General features: G+C 41.4%; 1 protein-coding gene across 4 annotated transcripts in view; it reads left to right on the top strand.

Moving 5' to 3' along the window:
- nckap1 (NCK-associated protein 1) overlaps positions 1-17186 on the top strand; it is a 44496-nt gene that overhangs the window by 24714 nt on the left and 2596 nt on the right. For all 4 annotated transcript variants that reach the window (XM_061746147.1, XM_061746148.1, XM_061746149.1 and 1 more), the window contains 21 exons: positions 15-71; positions 546-642; positions 1719-1825; positions 1992-2124; positions 3131-3212; positions 3368-3426; positions 3575-3720; positions 3849-3981; positions 5503-5622; positions 6561-6700; positions 7652-7783; positions 7919-8137; positions 9357-9487; positions 9643-9740; positions 11664-11757; positions 11954-12036; positions 12259-12339; positions 12998-13091; positions 13175-13291; positions 15388-15497; positions 16913-17002. In XM_061746147.1, the coding sequence (XP_061602131.1) occupies positions 15-71; positions 546-642; positions 1719-1825; positions 1992-2124; positions 3131-3212; positions 3368-3426; positions 3575-3720; positions 3849-3981; positions 5503-5622; positions 6561-6700; positions 7652-7783; positions 7919-8137; positions 9357-9487; positions 9643-9740; positions 11664-11757; positions 11954-12036; positions 12259-12339; positions 12998-13091; positions 13175-13291; positions 15388-15497; positions 16913-17002 (2323 nt within the window). The remainder of the gene's footprint in view (positions 1-14; positions 72-545; positions 643-1718; positions 1826-1991; positions 2125-3130; positions 3213-3367; positions 3427-3574; positions 3721-3848; positions 3982-5502; positions 5623-6560; positions 6701-7651; positions 7784-7918; positions 8138-9356; positions 9488-9642; positions 9741-11663; positions 11758-11953; positions 12037-12258; positions 12340-12997; positions 13092-13174; positions 13292-15387; positions 15498-16912; positions 17003-17186) is intronic.

Genomic DNA, 17186 nt, shown 5'->3' on the forward strand with positions numbered 1-17186 from the left:
TCTGCCTTTTCCAGGTACAACAAACGCATCAATGACATCAGGGAGTGCAAAGAGCAGGCGCTTTCCCACGCGTATGTTCACATCTATTCTGATTGATGCTTTAATCATTTCCCCACTAAAGTTTTCATCTGGTTTTGATTTTTTTATGCCTCTATCACACACACAAACACATTTTAGGATTTATTTTTGCCCCCTTTTTTGTGTATGATTAATATTCCTGTTCTTGCTTTTTCAGCTACTCTCTTTTCTTTTTTTAACTGTCATTTTAGTTTTTCTTCCCCCCTAATGTGTCTCTTTGGGAGTCTCACATAGAAACATCACCGTTTTATCTTCCCCTCTTTGTCTCCCGCTCTGTTTCATCTATGCTTTTATCCTTATAACTTATGCCGCCGTCTTTCATCTTTACGCTCATTCTTCTGCCGTCACTTGTCATCTACTTACTTTGTCCTCTCCGGGATCGTCCTGAAAGTGTCAAAATAGCATTTTAATCACATTGCTAGTGTTTGATGCTGCTCTGACTCCCCCCTTCTGCCTGATCTCTGCAGGGGCACCATGCACAGAGAGAGACGCAAGTTCCTCCGATCAGCTCTGAAGGAGCTGGCCACGGTTTTAGCTGACCAGCCCGGACTGCTGGGTCCAAAGGTGAAATATCAAACCTTCTTTAAACTGAACAATATATATTTGTGTTGCGTTTTGAAGCAGCTGAATGTGCAGCACAAAATACCTTTTCTGAATAAGTAGTGCCCAATTTAATACCACTGTCAAATTAAACATTTTTATCTCCATAATGATGATGCAAACTAATGTACCAAAGTCTTCCAGGTCTCGTGAGACGTTACATCCTGATGCTCCTTCACACTCACATGTCCAAGATTACACAGACAAATACAGCAGGCTCCTTTACTCTCTCTGCAGTCTCTGTCTGCTCGTACTGTCTTAAATCCACATTGTTGGCGTCCGTGATATGTTCCTGCAGTGAGGTCTTGGCTCCAATTTAGACACTACAAGGTTCAAACACTAAATATGACATTCCCATCATTTCCACTGTGTCCTTATCAGCACCCCAGACGCATAACTTTTACACGTTAATAATCTCCTGTATTCACTCCCGTCTCACATCCCTGCCGGTTCCTGTTCAGTCAGTCTGTAGTTAAAAGGGACCTATTATGAAAAACAAGTTTTTTCTTGCTTTAACATATACAAGGCCTGTTTAAAATATGTATTAGATGCCATAATAGGTCCCCTTTAAGGTTATTTTTTATCCATTTATGTGGGGTTTGAAAGCTCAATTAGGCAAATAAACAATGTTCCTGCAGTCATGGATACTCTTTGTAACAAATGTTTAGGGATATGAGCACAGACGGCAGGCATCCGTGAAGCTGAGCAGCCGAACCGACATAGACAAATGTTTTAACACAGAACCGTCCAGTAGAACATGTACTACATGTACAAACACGCAATAATGGCCTGAGCTGCTGCAATATGCTGTATCACTTAGATCACTGTCCTGCAGCTGCTGGGTCATTATTTAACTTTCTGTGTGGATTAATGGACCTAAATGGAGTCTACAAACTCAGTATCACTTAAATGAGTGGGATGTGAGATCTCAATAAATGGAGGCAGTTATTTTATGCTGATCTATATGATTAACTGTGTGTTGGTAGTTTTCCAACACTTTGTTTGAACACCTTTTAAATCCTCTGCTTCTGCTTCTTTAGGCCTTATTTGTGTTCATGGCGTTGTCGTTTGCCCGCGATGAAATCATCTGGCTCCTCCGACACGCCGACAACATCCAGAAGAAAAGCACGGATGATTTCATAGACAAGTAGGGACAGCTGTCACACACACACACACACACACACACACACACACACACACGTGAAGAGGACACAGGTGTGCCGATGCACGTCAGCACCTTTTCCCAACTGCCTGTTTTTGTCCTGGACGTCTCTGTTCTGGTTCCACATGTGTGTGTTGACGTGTCCTTGCAGACATATAGCAGAGCTGATCTTCTACATGGAGGAGCTCCGAGCTCACGTGAGGAAGTACGGCCCGGTGATGCAGCGATACTACGTCCAATACCTGTCTGGCTTCGACGCCGTGGTGCTGAATGAAATGGTGCAGGTACGAACACACCCACGTCTGAAAACCATCCTCTAGGCGCGTCCTCTAGTGAAACTATAGGGCTGCAATGATTCCTCGAGTACCTCGATTACAAAAAAATTATTGAGGAATTTCCTCTGCCTTGAAGCCTCGTTTAAATAAAAAATAAATGTAAATTTCATGTTTCACACGGCTTCTTTTTAACATGACACAACGTGGTAACACGCCCTTTATAAAGTGGAAGAAGACGCCGTCATGCCTTTTGTAACGCGTGTGAACAGTTTAGCTGCACAGACACCGGCCCGGACCGACAACAGTGACAGCGCCAATGAGAAAACGCAGCAAAGCGAAAGTAATAAGAGGAAGAGACAGAAGATGTCAAAGCTGTGGGATCATTTCAAATTAAAAATGAAGGCCCTGGTCCACATGGTGTAAGACTCTTGTCCCGTGTCCCGGTCCACAGCCAAGCATTTGTTTAAACGTGTTGGTTCTGAATGTGAAGTTGCACAATTTAAAAGCAGTGTTTAAGAATATTTTTTTCTTTTAGATACTTTTAGATAGTAAAAATATGTTGTTGTTTTTTTTTATGTTTCAGGAAATGTTAAGTTTAAAATAATTGTATTTATTTTTATTGGAAGATTTAACAAACAGTTTACTAGTTTGCATAATATGTAAATACATGTCAATTATTCTCATAAAAGAAACAAATTGGTTGATTTTAATCAAGTAATTTGTCTCGTTTTCTATTGCATATTTATAATTGGGCTTTAATTAAACAAAAGTAAGTTTTATCCAATTAATCAATGGAATATTTCATTGAATATTCGATCACCAAAATATTTGATAGCTGAATCCCTATGAAACGCACACATTTGCCTTCTCTAGAAGATGATTTTAGCTTCTCAGGTTGGAGTGTTTCTGTGAAAATGTCTCCAGTGGAAAGCTGAATGTAGAAATAGTTGGGTTTTTGTTTTTAAACTTGGCCCACTCGTCTTTCTGAGCCTTCTGTCCTGCTGTCGTTCACCAGAACCTGTCCGTGTGTCCGGAGGATGAATCCATAATCATGTCTTCGTTTGTCAACACCATGACGTCTCTCAGTGTCAAACAAGGTAAAACACTACTTTTTTTCCGCCATCGTCGGCAACATTAATGATCACCATTTGCAGTATGAATTTTGAAATTAGGAGGAATCAGAGTAGTTTTTTTGTTTGTTGTCTTTAAAGAATAGTTTGTATTGTTTGAGTGTGTTGTTTGTTTGTTCTAGTGGAGGATGGAGAGGTGTTTGACTTCAGAGGAATGAGGCTGGACTGGTTCAGACTGCAGGTATAACCACAAATGACAGCCTTTAATTCTTTAATGTTTCTAGGAGTATTGAAACATCTGAGCTGCTGTGCAGAAGCTAAGGAAAATGTTTAGTCCCAATTTGTAGCTTTGTGTCCTCTTCATGGTTTGCCCGTCTCCCTCTCTTCAGGCCTACACCAGCGTCTCTAAAGCCAGTCTTGGTATCTCCGATCACAAGGAGCTTGGAAAGATGATGAACACCATCATCTTCCACACCAAGATGGTGGATTCCCTGGTAGAGATGCTGGTGGAGACGTCGGACCTGTCTATCTTCTGGTGAGAGGCAGGCCCGTCCAACTTTTACGTGGCTCATTTCTGGGACGAGCTGAGTCGGCTTTATCCCGGCATCACTGGAAATAAACGTCACCTTTTGTGAGCCCCTCCGTCTGCTTGTCTCTGTGCAGCTTCTACAGCCGCGCATTCGAGAAAATGTTCCAGCAGTGTTTGGAGCTCCCCTCCCAAAGCCGACACTCCATCTGCTTCCCCCTGCTCTGCACACACTTCATGTCCTGCACGCACGAGCTCTGTCCCGAGGAGGTGAGTGCACGGAGGAAGTGGTGGTGTTTTATGTTACTGTCGTTGGAAAATGAGTGAAATGAAAATTGCAGAAACATTGCAGATTTTGGTAAATGATTCTGCCATGTATTTAAAAAAAAGGTCATTTTATGTTCATTTTAGGTTGTTTTTTTAATTATATATACAGTAATCCCTCGCTATAATGCGGTTTACCTTTCACGTCTCGCTGCTTCACGGATTTACATTGTGCATCGTGTTCTGCATTCTGATTGGCTAAACAGTCTCCTCGCTTCTTCACTTCCTGTGTCAATAACGTTGGTTGCTTAGCAACAATGCTGAGAATGGCCAATGAGCTTCAGCAGCAGCTCAAGAACGGGAGCCTTTGATGAATCGTTCATTACAGTTCTCAGATATAATCCATGGTGGCATGTCGGTTTATAAGAATATTTTTGACCAGAAGAAAAAAGAGCGACAACAAAGACCCATAACTATGTTCTTCTCTGGAAAAATCACACCTGCACCACAGGCTTTAGAAGAAAAAGAGGCTACCGAGCGAGTCGGGATGCAGCAGCATCAGAAGAGCAGCGAAAATACGTGCCAGTCACAATTTGTCTTACTCAGGGTTCGTACGTTTTGAAAAAACCTGGAAACGTCAAGGATTTTGAAAATGTAATTTTCAAGGCCTGGAAAAGTTTTGGAAGCATAAGTTCACCCCAAAGGTTTTAGAAACGTTTTATTTTTCTCACTTAATGATAACATTTAGTAATAACAGCCTATAAGGTAGATTTAAAATTGATCAATAAATATTTCGTATCGAAAAGTCTCGCACGTTTTCACGCGTGACGTGTGTAGCATCTTGCGCATCATGCAGATCAGATCGAGTGACCACATTCTCCAACAGTTATTATTACAGTTATATTAGATTACTATAACACATATACTACATATACTACAACATATTGCTGGTATATCAGTGTTATTTTAAACAAATTATTATTTTGTATAAAACCCTAATTGTCATTAGATCTCCCCTGTAGTGACTTTTTACATAGTTTTATTCCTATATTTCATTCATACATTGATGTTTAAGAGGTCATGTATAGTCATGGAAACTTGCTGCCAAGTCATGGGAAAGTCTTGGAAATGTGTTGGTTAAAATGTGTATGAACCCTGCTTACTGTACTTATTATATTTTTTTCATAATAATTTTTTATTTTTTTCCCGTTCAAATCCAATTAATCAGGTCCCGGTGTAGTGGGGCTGATCTCCGCAATTTTAATTCTTGTATAATAAAAAAGAAGAAAAAAAAAGTGCTACTTCGTGGATTTCACCTATCACGGGTTCTTTTTGGAATGTAATCCTGAGAAAAACGAGGGATTACTGTACAAGGAAGTGATAATATAGCATTTAAAGGAGCAATAACATTTGACATATTTATCAACTTCTAATCCTTGATCTTTCAAATAAATGCAGCTTCTGTTAAATGCTCTGCAGCTGGTGACAGTCGAGGCCTCCCGTGTGTTTGTGTGTCCTCCTCCGCAGCGCCACCACATAGGGGACCGGAGCCTGTCGCTCTGCAACATGTTCCTGGACGAGATGGCCAAACAAGCCCGGAACCTGATCACTGACATCTGCACCGAGCAGTGCACACTCAGCGACCAGGTAGGCACTTTTTAAAAAGCCTCGTTTGACATCCTATTAAGAACCCTCATTTACTTCCTTGCCTTCAGTTAGTGAAGATGGATATAGCTGTCATGAGTGCAGCTGCCGGAGTTACAGCCAGCAGCCAGGGACCCGAGTGTTTTATACGCACGATTCAGGAGGAAAACGCTGCCGCAGGATCTGTGCCGGGGTTGGAAATCAGCGTCTTTAAACTTGATTAATACGCCTTTTTAAACTCTGTGGCACAGATGGAAGCTGACTGTACGTATGAGTCGACCTGGACGACCCCTCTTCGTGACTTGTCACCTAAGTCGGAGTAAATCCATTGCTACTGCAGTTATAAAGCCGTGTATCCGCTGGTTTAATCTCCAGCGGTTGAAAGACAACCTGCAGACTCTTAAATAAGTTCATTCTCACATCCAAGACTCAATGTCAAACGCAAACAAATACATTTCTAAAAGATGTCTGAGAGTTTTGAACTTCTGAAGGGCTCCTTCATGTCTCCATAACTTGACTGATGTGTCCAATTTCTCCCAGCAAATGATGCTTTAATGCCCTGCAGGGGGTTGTTCTATGAAAGCTGTTGGTACATTTATATAGAAAGCAAATATTTCAGATAATAAAGCACTTACATCAACAGTGTTTGTAATACATTACCACCAACCGATAAGCATCTTCAATATTTTTTTGTTTTAACTAAATCTTTGATGTCACAAGACTTGGCAGAGCAGCAAATCATTGAAATGACCGGAGTGTAATATCCCGTCTGACAGATGAGCATAACGAGTCCTTTGTCGAAGCACGGTGTTAAATCTCTCTGACACTCTCCTGGTTTGAAAAGCTGTAAATATCAACCCGCTCATGAACAATCAGACTTTATCGTCTGCTCCTTCTTTTTTTTTTTCTTTTTTTTCACTCGATGCTTTTCTGTTCTGCAGCTGCTGCCGAAGCACTGCGCAAAAACCATCAGCCAAGCCGTCAACAAGAAGAGCAAGAAGGCGACGGGGAAGAAGGGGGAGCCGGAGAGGGAGAAGCCAGGGGTGGAGAGCATGAGGAAGAACAGACTCCTGGTTACCAAGTCAGTACCGGAAACAGAGAAGATTTAAAAAGACATATTCATTTTTTACAGTGGCCTTAAAAAGTCCAAAATTCCATTTTGCTAAAATAAGGCCTTTTAAATGTCTTAATTTGTCTTAAATCTCAATGCAAGGGTCTGAATTTTTGAATCTTTATTTCAGAGGGAATGTATCCAGTCATCATTTAAACGTTTATTTCATCGTTTCGAGGAAAATCTCCTGCGGAGGTTCTAAATCTGTGTTGCCAGACTGGGCAAGTTTCAGCCCAATTGGGCTGAAAAATATATGTTTTGGGCTGCTTTTCCTGGTTTTTACTAAATATTTAGGAGAAATTATTATAAAAAATTAGCCATTATGGCAGAGAAAAGTAGAAACTTACACAATAAACTCACTGTATTGTATTTGCTTTAATCTACTCAGTTTAATTGTAGTCTTTGCTTGGAGCCTGAACTTTTTTTGGCTTGAAATTTATTCCGTATATAATAATTGACGGTTTTAACATAGAGAATGTATGATTCGGGCTGGTTTTTTCATTATTTCGGCGGGTTTTACCTCGCGTTTGGGCTGAAACCTGTCAGATCTGGCAACCTCGACCTCAGCGCTGGATTTCTTTGTGACTCGTCTTTTTGGTCTTAAATTTAGTTTGAAAATTGTATTAAAAAGTCTTACATTTACCTTGGTCCAACCTGTAGACTTGCGACTATCTCTTTTTTTATATAAGTCCCATTCTGCTCGTATCTAACGTCCTACGCTCATATAAGTCATGTTTAAAAGAACCTAGTCAGTGATTAATAACTGTTTCAGTAAGAACCCTTAAATCAAATATCTTCATCTTAATGGAAACGGCTCACATAAATGACCCTTTAATTGACTTTTTTAAGTGCTACATTTTGTGTTTTCACCTCCTCTGATAGAAGACAGTGAACATTTCTCGTTGTCCTTGATCTTTCCAGTCTGGATAAACTCCACACGGCGTTGTCCGAACTCTGCTTCTCCATCAACTACGTTCCCAACCTGGCGGTGTGGGAGCACACGTTCACGCCCCGGGAGTATCTCACCTCACACCTGGAGATCCGATTTACCAAGTAAGAAAAAACAAACTCTCAGCACGCGTGCGTTCAGCGACAGAGTAAAGAAACAAAAACATAACGAAAAGCTCAGTTATCTGCTATATCCATATTGTGATAAACCTCTGACTGTTTTCCTCCATCTTCCTCCAGGTCCATAGTGGGGATGACGATGTACAACCAGGCTACGCAGGAGATAGCCAAGCCCAGCGAGCTGCTGACCAGCGTCCGAGCGTACATGACGGTCCTGCAGTCCATAGAGAACTACGTGACCATCGACATCACGCGTGTCTTCAACAACGTCCTGCTGCAGCAGACGCAGCACCTGGACAGCCACGGGGAGCCCACCATCACCAGCTTATACACCAACTGGTGCAGTGCATCCTCCTACTACCGTCTTAGTGCCTTCACAGCAGATAGTTAGAGATCTGGGGCCAGATTCACCAATATGTGTTAAGAACGATGTTAAGAAATGTCTTAAGATCTAAAATTAAGAAGTTCATAAGAAAGTTCTTAAGTGAAATTCCTCAATATTTTCTTAAGAACCGTCTTAAAAACTGTAATTTCTTACGAATTTCTTATTTTTCCTACTTAAGAACTTCTTAAAATATGTCATTGCATTGCACGCGCCAACAAACAACATTTATACAGATAGTTTGCGTCTTAACCGTCAGTCACTCACTAAACATGGAGAAGGAGAAAAAGAGATGCAGGAACTTTTCAAGGTTATGGTGGATGAGATTAATGTGTGAAAAAAATACTATTGGGGAAAATTAATAATAATTAACTACCACGCTAACTAACATGCTAACAAACAGTTAACAGGCTCTTTGTGTAATTAATTACAAAGTATATCCTCAAACTATGACCTACTAGTCTAAACTTGTCTAAAATGTGTTGAAAAAGGTGTAATTAGAGTTTTACCTTTTCACAGAAGACATTTTAAGACAGGTCAAGGTTGTCTTAAAGTTAAGAAAAAAGTCGAGAACAAATTTGAGAACTTTTATTTCAAGAATACCATTTTTTCTTAAGAAGAAACTTAAAGGAGCATGAGGCTCCTTTTAAGAAATTAGACTCTCTAGCGCCACCATTCACCACGACGGCCGTCGGGGGTACTGCAGCCAACAGTGAAGCCGGCACGGGAGAACGGGGAGAATGCACATGCAGCGTCATGTGACGTCACATCCGCAGCCCAGCGCGGGAAATTTGGGCCCGAATTGCAGCACATTTTGCAGCAACAGCCTGTTCAAGGCAACGGAGAGATACACTAGAGGGCTCATTCTTTTTGGTTTGGAACGCTTCATCTGACATTATTACTAGAAAACTTAAAACGTATATGAATTTTTTTCATAAATTCTGCCTCAATCCGGCCTCAAGCTCCTTTTAAGAAGAAAGTTGAGAAAATACTTTTTTGGAGAATATGACTTCTTCTCTTTTTTCTTCTTAAGACTGAACTTAAGAAAAAAATGACACTTTAAGAAGATTTTTTTTTCTTAAGAATGTTTTGTGAATCTGGCCCCAGTTCTAGGTTTGACAGATGTTCCTTAGTTTAAGTGAGGGCTGAACCCACAGCGTGTGTTTCTCTGTGCAGGTACTTGGAGACGCTGCTCCGTCAGGTCAGTAACGGCCACATCGCCTACTTCCCAGCGATGAAGGCCTTCGTCAACCTGCCCACGGAGAACGAGCTGACGTTCAACGCTGAGGAATACTCCGACATCTCTGGTAAGAACTCTCCCATCACTCCGTCGCTGGGGGACATGAAGACTTTCACACTGATGAAGGAAATTAAACATTTAGTCCTCTGTCGGGTTGTTAGGATTTGAGAGATGCTTCATTCATCAGGTGCATTTTGGGTTGATTTTGTTGTTCTTCAACAGAGATGCGTTCACTGTCAGAGTTGCTGGGACCGTACGGTATGAAGTTCCTCAGCGAGAGTCTCATGTGGCACATTTCATCACAGGTTGCTGAGCTGAAGGTACAAACACACAGATTTACTCACACGAGCAACCATTGATGTTACTGATGTTTTAGTAGCAGCTGGTCAGACGTACAGTTACAGTTTTGTGTAATGCAGCTGCATGCTGTCAAGGGATTAGTGTTTCTCCATCTTGCAACCAAGGCTTTGCTTAAAATGAAACTACGATCAACATTTTAGTTCCAGCGTGAAAGATTTAACCCTTTCAACCGTTAATTGTCAAAAGCAAAGCGGCCCGGACCTTCCTTTCTCCCGCCGCCTCCTCGAACAGAGACAAGTCATGCGTCAAATGTGTCCTGGATCTGCAGGAGACCTGGACTCAGCCGGGCGGCCGCGGGTCCTTAAAAAGTCTTAAGAAAAAGAAGTTCCATTTTTCTAAATAAGGCCTTTAAATGTCTTAATTTGACATTTGACTCCAAGAGTTCATTTGACTTTGGGCTGAAAAATATAGGACTGGGTAGGTTGATAAAATTTGAGCTGCTTTTCCTGGTTTTTACTACCGGTAAATATTTAGGAGAAATTATTAAAAAAAAAGTTTCCATTATGGCAGAGAAAAGTAAAAACACTGAACACTGAACTCACTGATATTATATCTGCTTTAATCTACTCAATTTAATTGTAGTCTTTGTTTGGAGCCTGAACCTTTTTTGGCTTCATTTGCTTATGACTTGAAATTTATTTCGCATTTAATAATTGACGGTTTTAACATAGAGAATGTATGATTCTGGCTGTTTTTTGATTATTTCAGCGGGTTTTACATTGCGTTTGGGCTGGAACCTGTCAGATCTGGCAACCTCGACCTCAGCGCTGGATTTCTTAGTCTTTTTGGTCTTAAATTTTGTTTGAAAAATGGTATTAAAAACTCTTAAATTTACCTTGTTCAAACCTGTAGACACCCTGCTTAGTTAGAAAAGGCTGAAATGCCTCTCCAGGGAGGTTTCCAGGGATCATCCTAGCCAGATAACCAAATCACCTCAACCTGTCTCCTCTCTGTGGAGAAGCGGCGTCTCTCCTTAGAGTCAGTCTGGAGCAGTCCGGCCACCATGCGGAGCCACATGGTTGCAGCTGCTTGTTCCCTCTGATATCTCTCCTCACTACCCTCCGTTTGCAGTCGTAGCTGAGGAGAGGAGCAGAGATCGTGTGGTGAACACAGAACCTTGACCTTTGGCTCAGCTCTCTGAGCAGATCCGTCCATATCCCTCTCCATTCTTCCCTTGTCTAAAAACGAGACCAGAGATACTTCAATTTACCATAAGACGCATATATATCGTATTATAAGGCGCACCTTCAATAAATGACCTATTTTAAAACTCTCTTTATATATAAGGTGGGCCGCATTATAAGGCGCATGGAATATACGGTAAGATAATAGTAGTACTATAGGGGCTGGGGTTGAGTTACGTATCTACCTGATGGAGCTGCGCTACAGGGAATGCTACAAAATTCTACAGCCAATGCACAAAAAAAAAACAAGAAGAAAAGTACTGTAAGTCAAATTTTATTAACAAAATAAAAAACAGCTTTCTGAAAACTTCGTTCACTCCCAAAACAAACGCTGTGGAAACTTTTCCAGTTCATCCCTGAATCCCTCGAAATCTTCTGTGTCGGAATAAAACAGCTGGGCGAGAGCGGCATCCAGTGGTCCCGGTTCAGTTCAACTGTTTTTGAGAAAATTAAAGGCTTTTAGGTGCACCTTATACTGTAGTGCAGAAAATCCGGTGCTTCAACACCTCATCCCAACTCGGCGAGTACTCTCCCCCTCTCTGGCCGAGAAGCCTGGTCTCACTTTAGAGATGCTGCTTCTTGAAGATCGCATTTTTACTTGAAGTGGGAAGCAGTTGCTTCCCTTTTTAAACAATGACTAATGTGTGTGAGCGTATAAGGGCATGACAGATATTAATGTCTGTGATCTTCTTCTTGTAGAAACTGGTGGTTGAGAACATGGAGGTGTTGGCCCAGATGAGGACCAGCTTCGACAAACCGGAGCACATGGCTGCTCTCTTCAAGAAACTCACATGTAAACACTCACACACATACACATGCACCTTTTTAAAACTGTAAATATGATCAATATTCAAGCTATGGAACAAGAACAAAGTGGGAAATCCTTAAATAATGCACATCCTTGCAAAAGGTGACACCGTAACTGCTGAACTAATGTGATTAGTGCAGCGTCTCTGGTTGACGTCATGTTTCTGTGTGTGTGACCGTAGCGGTGGACAGCGTCTTAAAGAGGATGACCATCATCGGGGTCATTCTGTCCTTCCGCTCTCTGGCTCAGGAGGCTTTGAGAGACGTATGTGACACACACACACACACACACACACACACACACACACACACACACACACACACACACACACACACACACACACACCAAACTGGATACTTCCAGGTGTTCACCACCCCCAGTGAACTTTCAATTCAATACAATTTTATTTATATAGCGTCTATTACAACAGAAGTTGTCTCTAGGCGTTTTCCAGAGAAAGGAAACTAACTGGTCTCCTCTCTTCAGGTGTTGTCGTGTCACATCCCGTTCCTGGTCAGCTCAGTAGAAGACTTCAAGGACCACATCCCCCGAGAGACGGACATGAAGGTAGGAACACGGTTCTCTCAGAGATGCGCCGCCTCCGTCTCCTTCCTCTCATGACGTGCCTAAGGCCACGTTTACACATAGCCGGGTATTTACAGAAACGGATATTTCCCCCTCTACGTTTTGAAAAATACCGTCATTTACACGAACCCGCATAAATAGCTGTTAAGGTGCTATGAGCAGCCAAACCTACAGGGGGCAGTGTAACGAGAAGATAAAGTCATGCTAGCCAATCAGAATCCTGGAAAAAAACATCAACAAATGACACGAGTAACTTCCAGTTACTTCCAAGATGAACGAGAGTCTTTGGTTTGGAGTGACAGAGAAGTGGAGTTACTTTTAAGTGTGACTTTAAAATATAAAACAATTAAAATACAAGAAAATATTGACGGTGGCCAAACAAACACAGGTCGCACTCATGACGCTGGTGACGTTTCTGTCGCATAATGTGACGTTCTGAAGCATAAAATCTCTGTTTCCCTCTGTTTACAAGCAAACGTGAAGACAGAGTTTTTGCAGATCTCCACTTTGGCCGGAGTTTTCAGAAATTATCGTTTTTGGAGACTTTGAGCTTCGTTTTCGTGTAAATGAACGGCCAAAACGCATGAAAATGCCACAGTTTTTGCTACGTGTAAACCATGCCTAATCCGTCCGTTTCCAGGTGGCCATGAACGTGTACGAGCTGTCCTCGGCGGCGGGGCTGCCCTGTGAGATCGACCCGGCTCTGGTGGTGGCGCTGTCCTCGCAGAAGAGCGGTGAGTGGCTCACAAACTCCCCGGACTCAGTCCGCCCAGCACGCAGCCCTGTGAGGTCACGCCATGTGTTTGTGTTCATGCAGAGAACATCAGTCCAGAGGAGGAGTACAAGATTGCCTGTCTGCTGATGGTATTTGTGGCCGTTTCCTTGCCAACGCTCGCCAGCAATGTGATGTCCCAATATAGCCCCGCCATAGAGGGTAGGCCGCCATGGTGCTCAAGTGTTTCCACTAGTCCTTGGTGGATGTTTCTCTTCAAATCAGAAGAAAATGAGGCTTTGATCCAAACTTTATTTTTGGCAAAAGAAAAACAACCATGTAACAAACTGACATGCTGAAACATTTAGTTTTATTATAAATGCAACATAATTACCTTTAAACTACAGTTTTCCTTTTATGTAAATATGCCCAGCGTCTTCCAGCTGAAAAAGATGGGGAGAAATGTGGAAAAATAATTATGTTGTAAACTCAAGTTAGAGTCTTCTGTATCTGGAATGAATGTATTCTTGAGTCTATCAGGTAACAATAATATAATAATAAGATAGCCTTGTTTGAATTGTAAAATGGGTTTGGCTAAAATACAATCTTTGACTAAAACTAGACTAAAATGATCCTGGACAAATCTGACTAAAATAAGACTAAAATGCTCAGACTTTTAGTCGACTGAAACTTGACACGACTAAAAGGAGAATGAACGTGACTAAAACTAATAAAAACTAAAATGATAGCTTGACCCAAAGACTAGACTAAAACTAAAATGGAAACAGGCTGACAGAAACAACACTGTCTTCAATGTTTTCCAGCTGTGACCTCTGAACTCTGTTTGGAAATTAATTTGTAACCCTTCCCCGATAGAACTGCGGCCACAGTTTCCTCCCTAAGACGCCTCTCATGGCTTCCCTCCTTGACATTGCACTAATATATTTATTTTTGACAGAACTTACACGCTAAGGATCCAGAGCAACTTTCACTCCTATAGACGAGCTCACGCTTGCTGCTGATCAATGAATCCAGATCGGGTCATTAGCAGCATCTGCTAATAAACCAGTTAATTCCTCCAGGAAAAAAACTCATGCACTCAGTTTATGCGTATTTGGGCGTAGTTCACAAAATAACGCATTGTCCAAAATATTGTGTTGTTTTTCACCTGACGATGTGTTTTTCTGAATGTAATACCTTTAAGGACCAAATTACTATATTTGAATCAATTCCTTACATGTAAAACACACATAAAGAGTCTTTTTTGCACAGCTATATATAAAAACATTGGGAAATGTTTAGTACCATGTTTACTAAAAATTTAAGCCTGAAGCTGCAAACAAATAAAATAAAAATCTCATGTGGAAGGGAACATTGGGTATTATTGTTTGAAAGCTTTTCAATTGCAGTATATTTGTGCAAGTATTCGTTTGCACTCCTTCATTTTAGCCTCCAATTTACCTTCAATAACATTTTCCCTCAAACAAAAAGGAAATCCAGCTCCCTTACGTATCAGCGGGTCAGAGCCTGAACAAACACTGCTGGACACCTAATTTACTGCAGACCTTGTACAAAGCTGCTCTGCGTGCATGTACGACCCCCCCACCGTACCTTCAGATCGATTGACGCCTGAGCACAAACATTAAGTCATCTTTGGCAGATGTGCTGCTTAATTTGTGAGTAATTATCAAAGCCCAGCTTATGCAATGTGGGACATAAAACCCTGTTGGCTTTATGTGATTTGTCTAAAAAAAGGCTCTATTCAGTTAAATAAACTCCATTTAAGACAATAGAGGCAGGCGGTGTAGTTAAATGAGGCTTCTGATAAGGTATCAAAGACATTTTTCTCTCAAGGGTGAATTACCAAGACATTGCCTCCTAACAGGCTTGAAATGAAAGGCGCCGCTGTTAATAAGGGACATTTGAAGAGGATAATGAGCAATCACCGGCTCCACCTTTGTTAGTATGCAGACCGTGCACCGGCCTGCGATTGCTTTTTCCGACAGCGTGTCTTAGCACATATGGCCTCCGTGCAACAGCGCTAACCACTCTGTGAGCTCACAATTACATGCATATGATTCATATTCCTATTCTTTTCATTTGCCTCAAATAATTGTTTTTGCCTCCATGAAATACAGAATGAAATCTGTTTTTGTTGGGTTTTTTTTTGCCCAGATGAATTGTGAAGGTTCTGTCATATTGTAAAGATTTTCTCTGCTCTTAAGAAGTCAGACTTCCCAGTTTTAAGCCATTAACTTGTGAATGATCCCTGGTGTTGATGCTGGTGTGTGTGTGTGTGTGTGTGCTGCCCCCTGCAGGCCACTGCAACAACATCCACTGCCTGGCCAAGGCCATCAACCAGATCGCTGCTGCTCTCTTCACCATCCACAAGGGAAGCATAGAGGACCGGCTCAAGGAGTTCCTGGCTGTGAGTCCTGCACACACAATTCAATTTCTTGTATATTTAGAATATTTCCCGCACAGGGCGGCATTAGCTTCATCTAATGTAATGTGCTATTTCGGTGCCCGTACAGAGGGCCGTGCTTTCACCTGTCTGTGTCGTTGGACTGGAGAAGTTGCTGTGCTGGAAGAGGAACATTAAGTTAGAGCAGATGGAAATGCATTCTCTCAAAAACTAGATGTGTTTTAACGGTATAATTAAATCCTTAGTTTTGTTGTTGTGGCGGTAAATAGCAGCTGAATTATTTTCATAAGCAGTTTGAACAACTGCGGGTAAACTTTAGTTGAGAGACTTCCCAGCAGACAGCTAATTAAGACTACCGGTACATCTGCAGTAACATCTCAATATGTGAATAAAAAGGTTGCAGGCTACTCTAGTTGCATCAAATATTTCAAGAGGAATGAGTTTGAATCATTTAACCTCCTTCCTGAATGGTCCAGCGTTTCTCTGTCATCCCTGACTGCATTCATTCATTATTGTTAGTATTTTTAAGATTTAATCTTAGTATTTCCAGCATGGTTGAGTCTTTGGAGTCGCTGTCTAATTGCTGGAGGTGGTTTCTTAATTTGCACCGCAGTCTTTTATTTGTATGAGTTGGAGTGTGTTGATCTCTCTGCCATCATGTCGTCATTGCAGCGTTACAGCAGCACATAAAAGCACTTGGATCTGAAGTGGGAAATATTTTCATTAACAGCAATTAGTTGCTGTTTTATCAGACGTACCGCTGCACATTACAAGACAGTCTGAGCCAATTTTGGTCCCATTTCTCCCCAACCGTCACAGGTCAGGCCCTGATCATCCTGATCAGGTATCTTAGCAGGATTTCCCGTGGTGTTAAGAGGGATCGTACATTTCAGCCACACCAACAAAAGATGTGCATAACAATATCTCATTAGAACCACCATTTGTCTCTGTTGCTGTGGACGAAGTTTACTCGCCTCCACATTCTTTTGGGGTGTTTTGGGACATTTTCCAAACACTATCGTGGTTATTTCCACCGGCTCATCATCCATCATGTTTATTTACACTGAATTAGCATTTGAGTGCATGACATTTTTTGTAATTTATCATCCTCAAAGTTGGTTTTTACAAGTGTCATTTTTTTATTTCTGGGTCATATTGCAGCATCCTACTCACAAAAAGACCCAAACTATTAAATCTGTGATAGATTTATAGGAGCAGTGTGTGCTTTCTTGTATTATGAGGATGTTTTTATTCAAGACTTGAGGAATATTTTAGTGTCCGCCACCTTTTTGAGTAGACTTTTGAATAATTGCTCAGTTTTTCTTTCCTACTTTCTTTTTGGAGCAACTTTCTGATGTGGAATTAAAAACGCTGGAGTAAAAGTGTTGATCTGGTCCGACGTGTCTGTGTTTGTGCAGTTGGCCTCGTCCAGTCTACTGAAGATCGGCCAGGAGACGGACAAGATGACGACGCGTAACCGAGAATCGGTCTACCTGCTGCTGGACATGGTGAGAGCGCTTCTGCGTCGCGTGTGGAAACGTCCCCGAACGTTTTTTGCTCATTTTGAATGAATGAATGAATGAAGTTTATTCAGTCATGACAACACAAAACACAACACCAAAAAAAAACATTGTTACAACATTTTATACAAAACCAATAATCATGTGTTGAACAATGACTGAAAAGGCATAG

The sequence above is a fragment of the Cololabis saira genome, chromosome 17 (genome assembly GCF_033807715.1).
Source record: "Cololabis saira isolate AMF1-May2022 chromosome 17, fColSai1.1, whole genome shotgun sequence".
NCBI classification, from domain to species: Eukaryota; Metazoa; Chordata; class Actinopteri; order Beloniformes; family Belonidae; genus Cololabis; species Cololabis saira.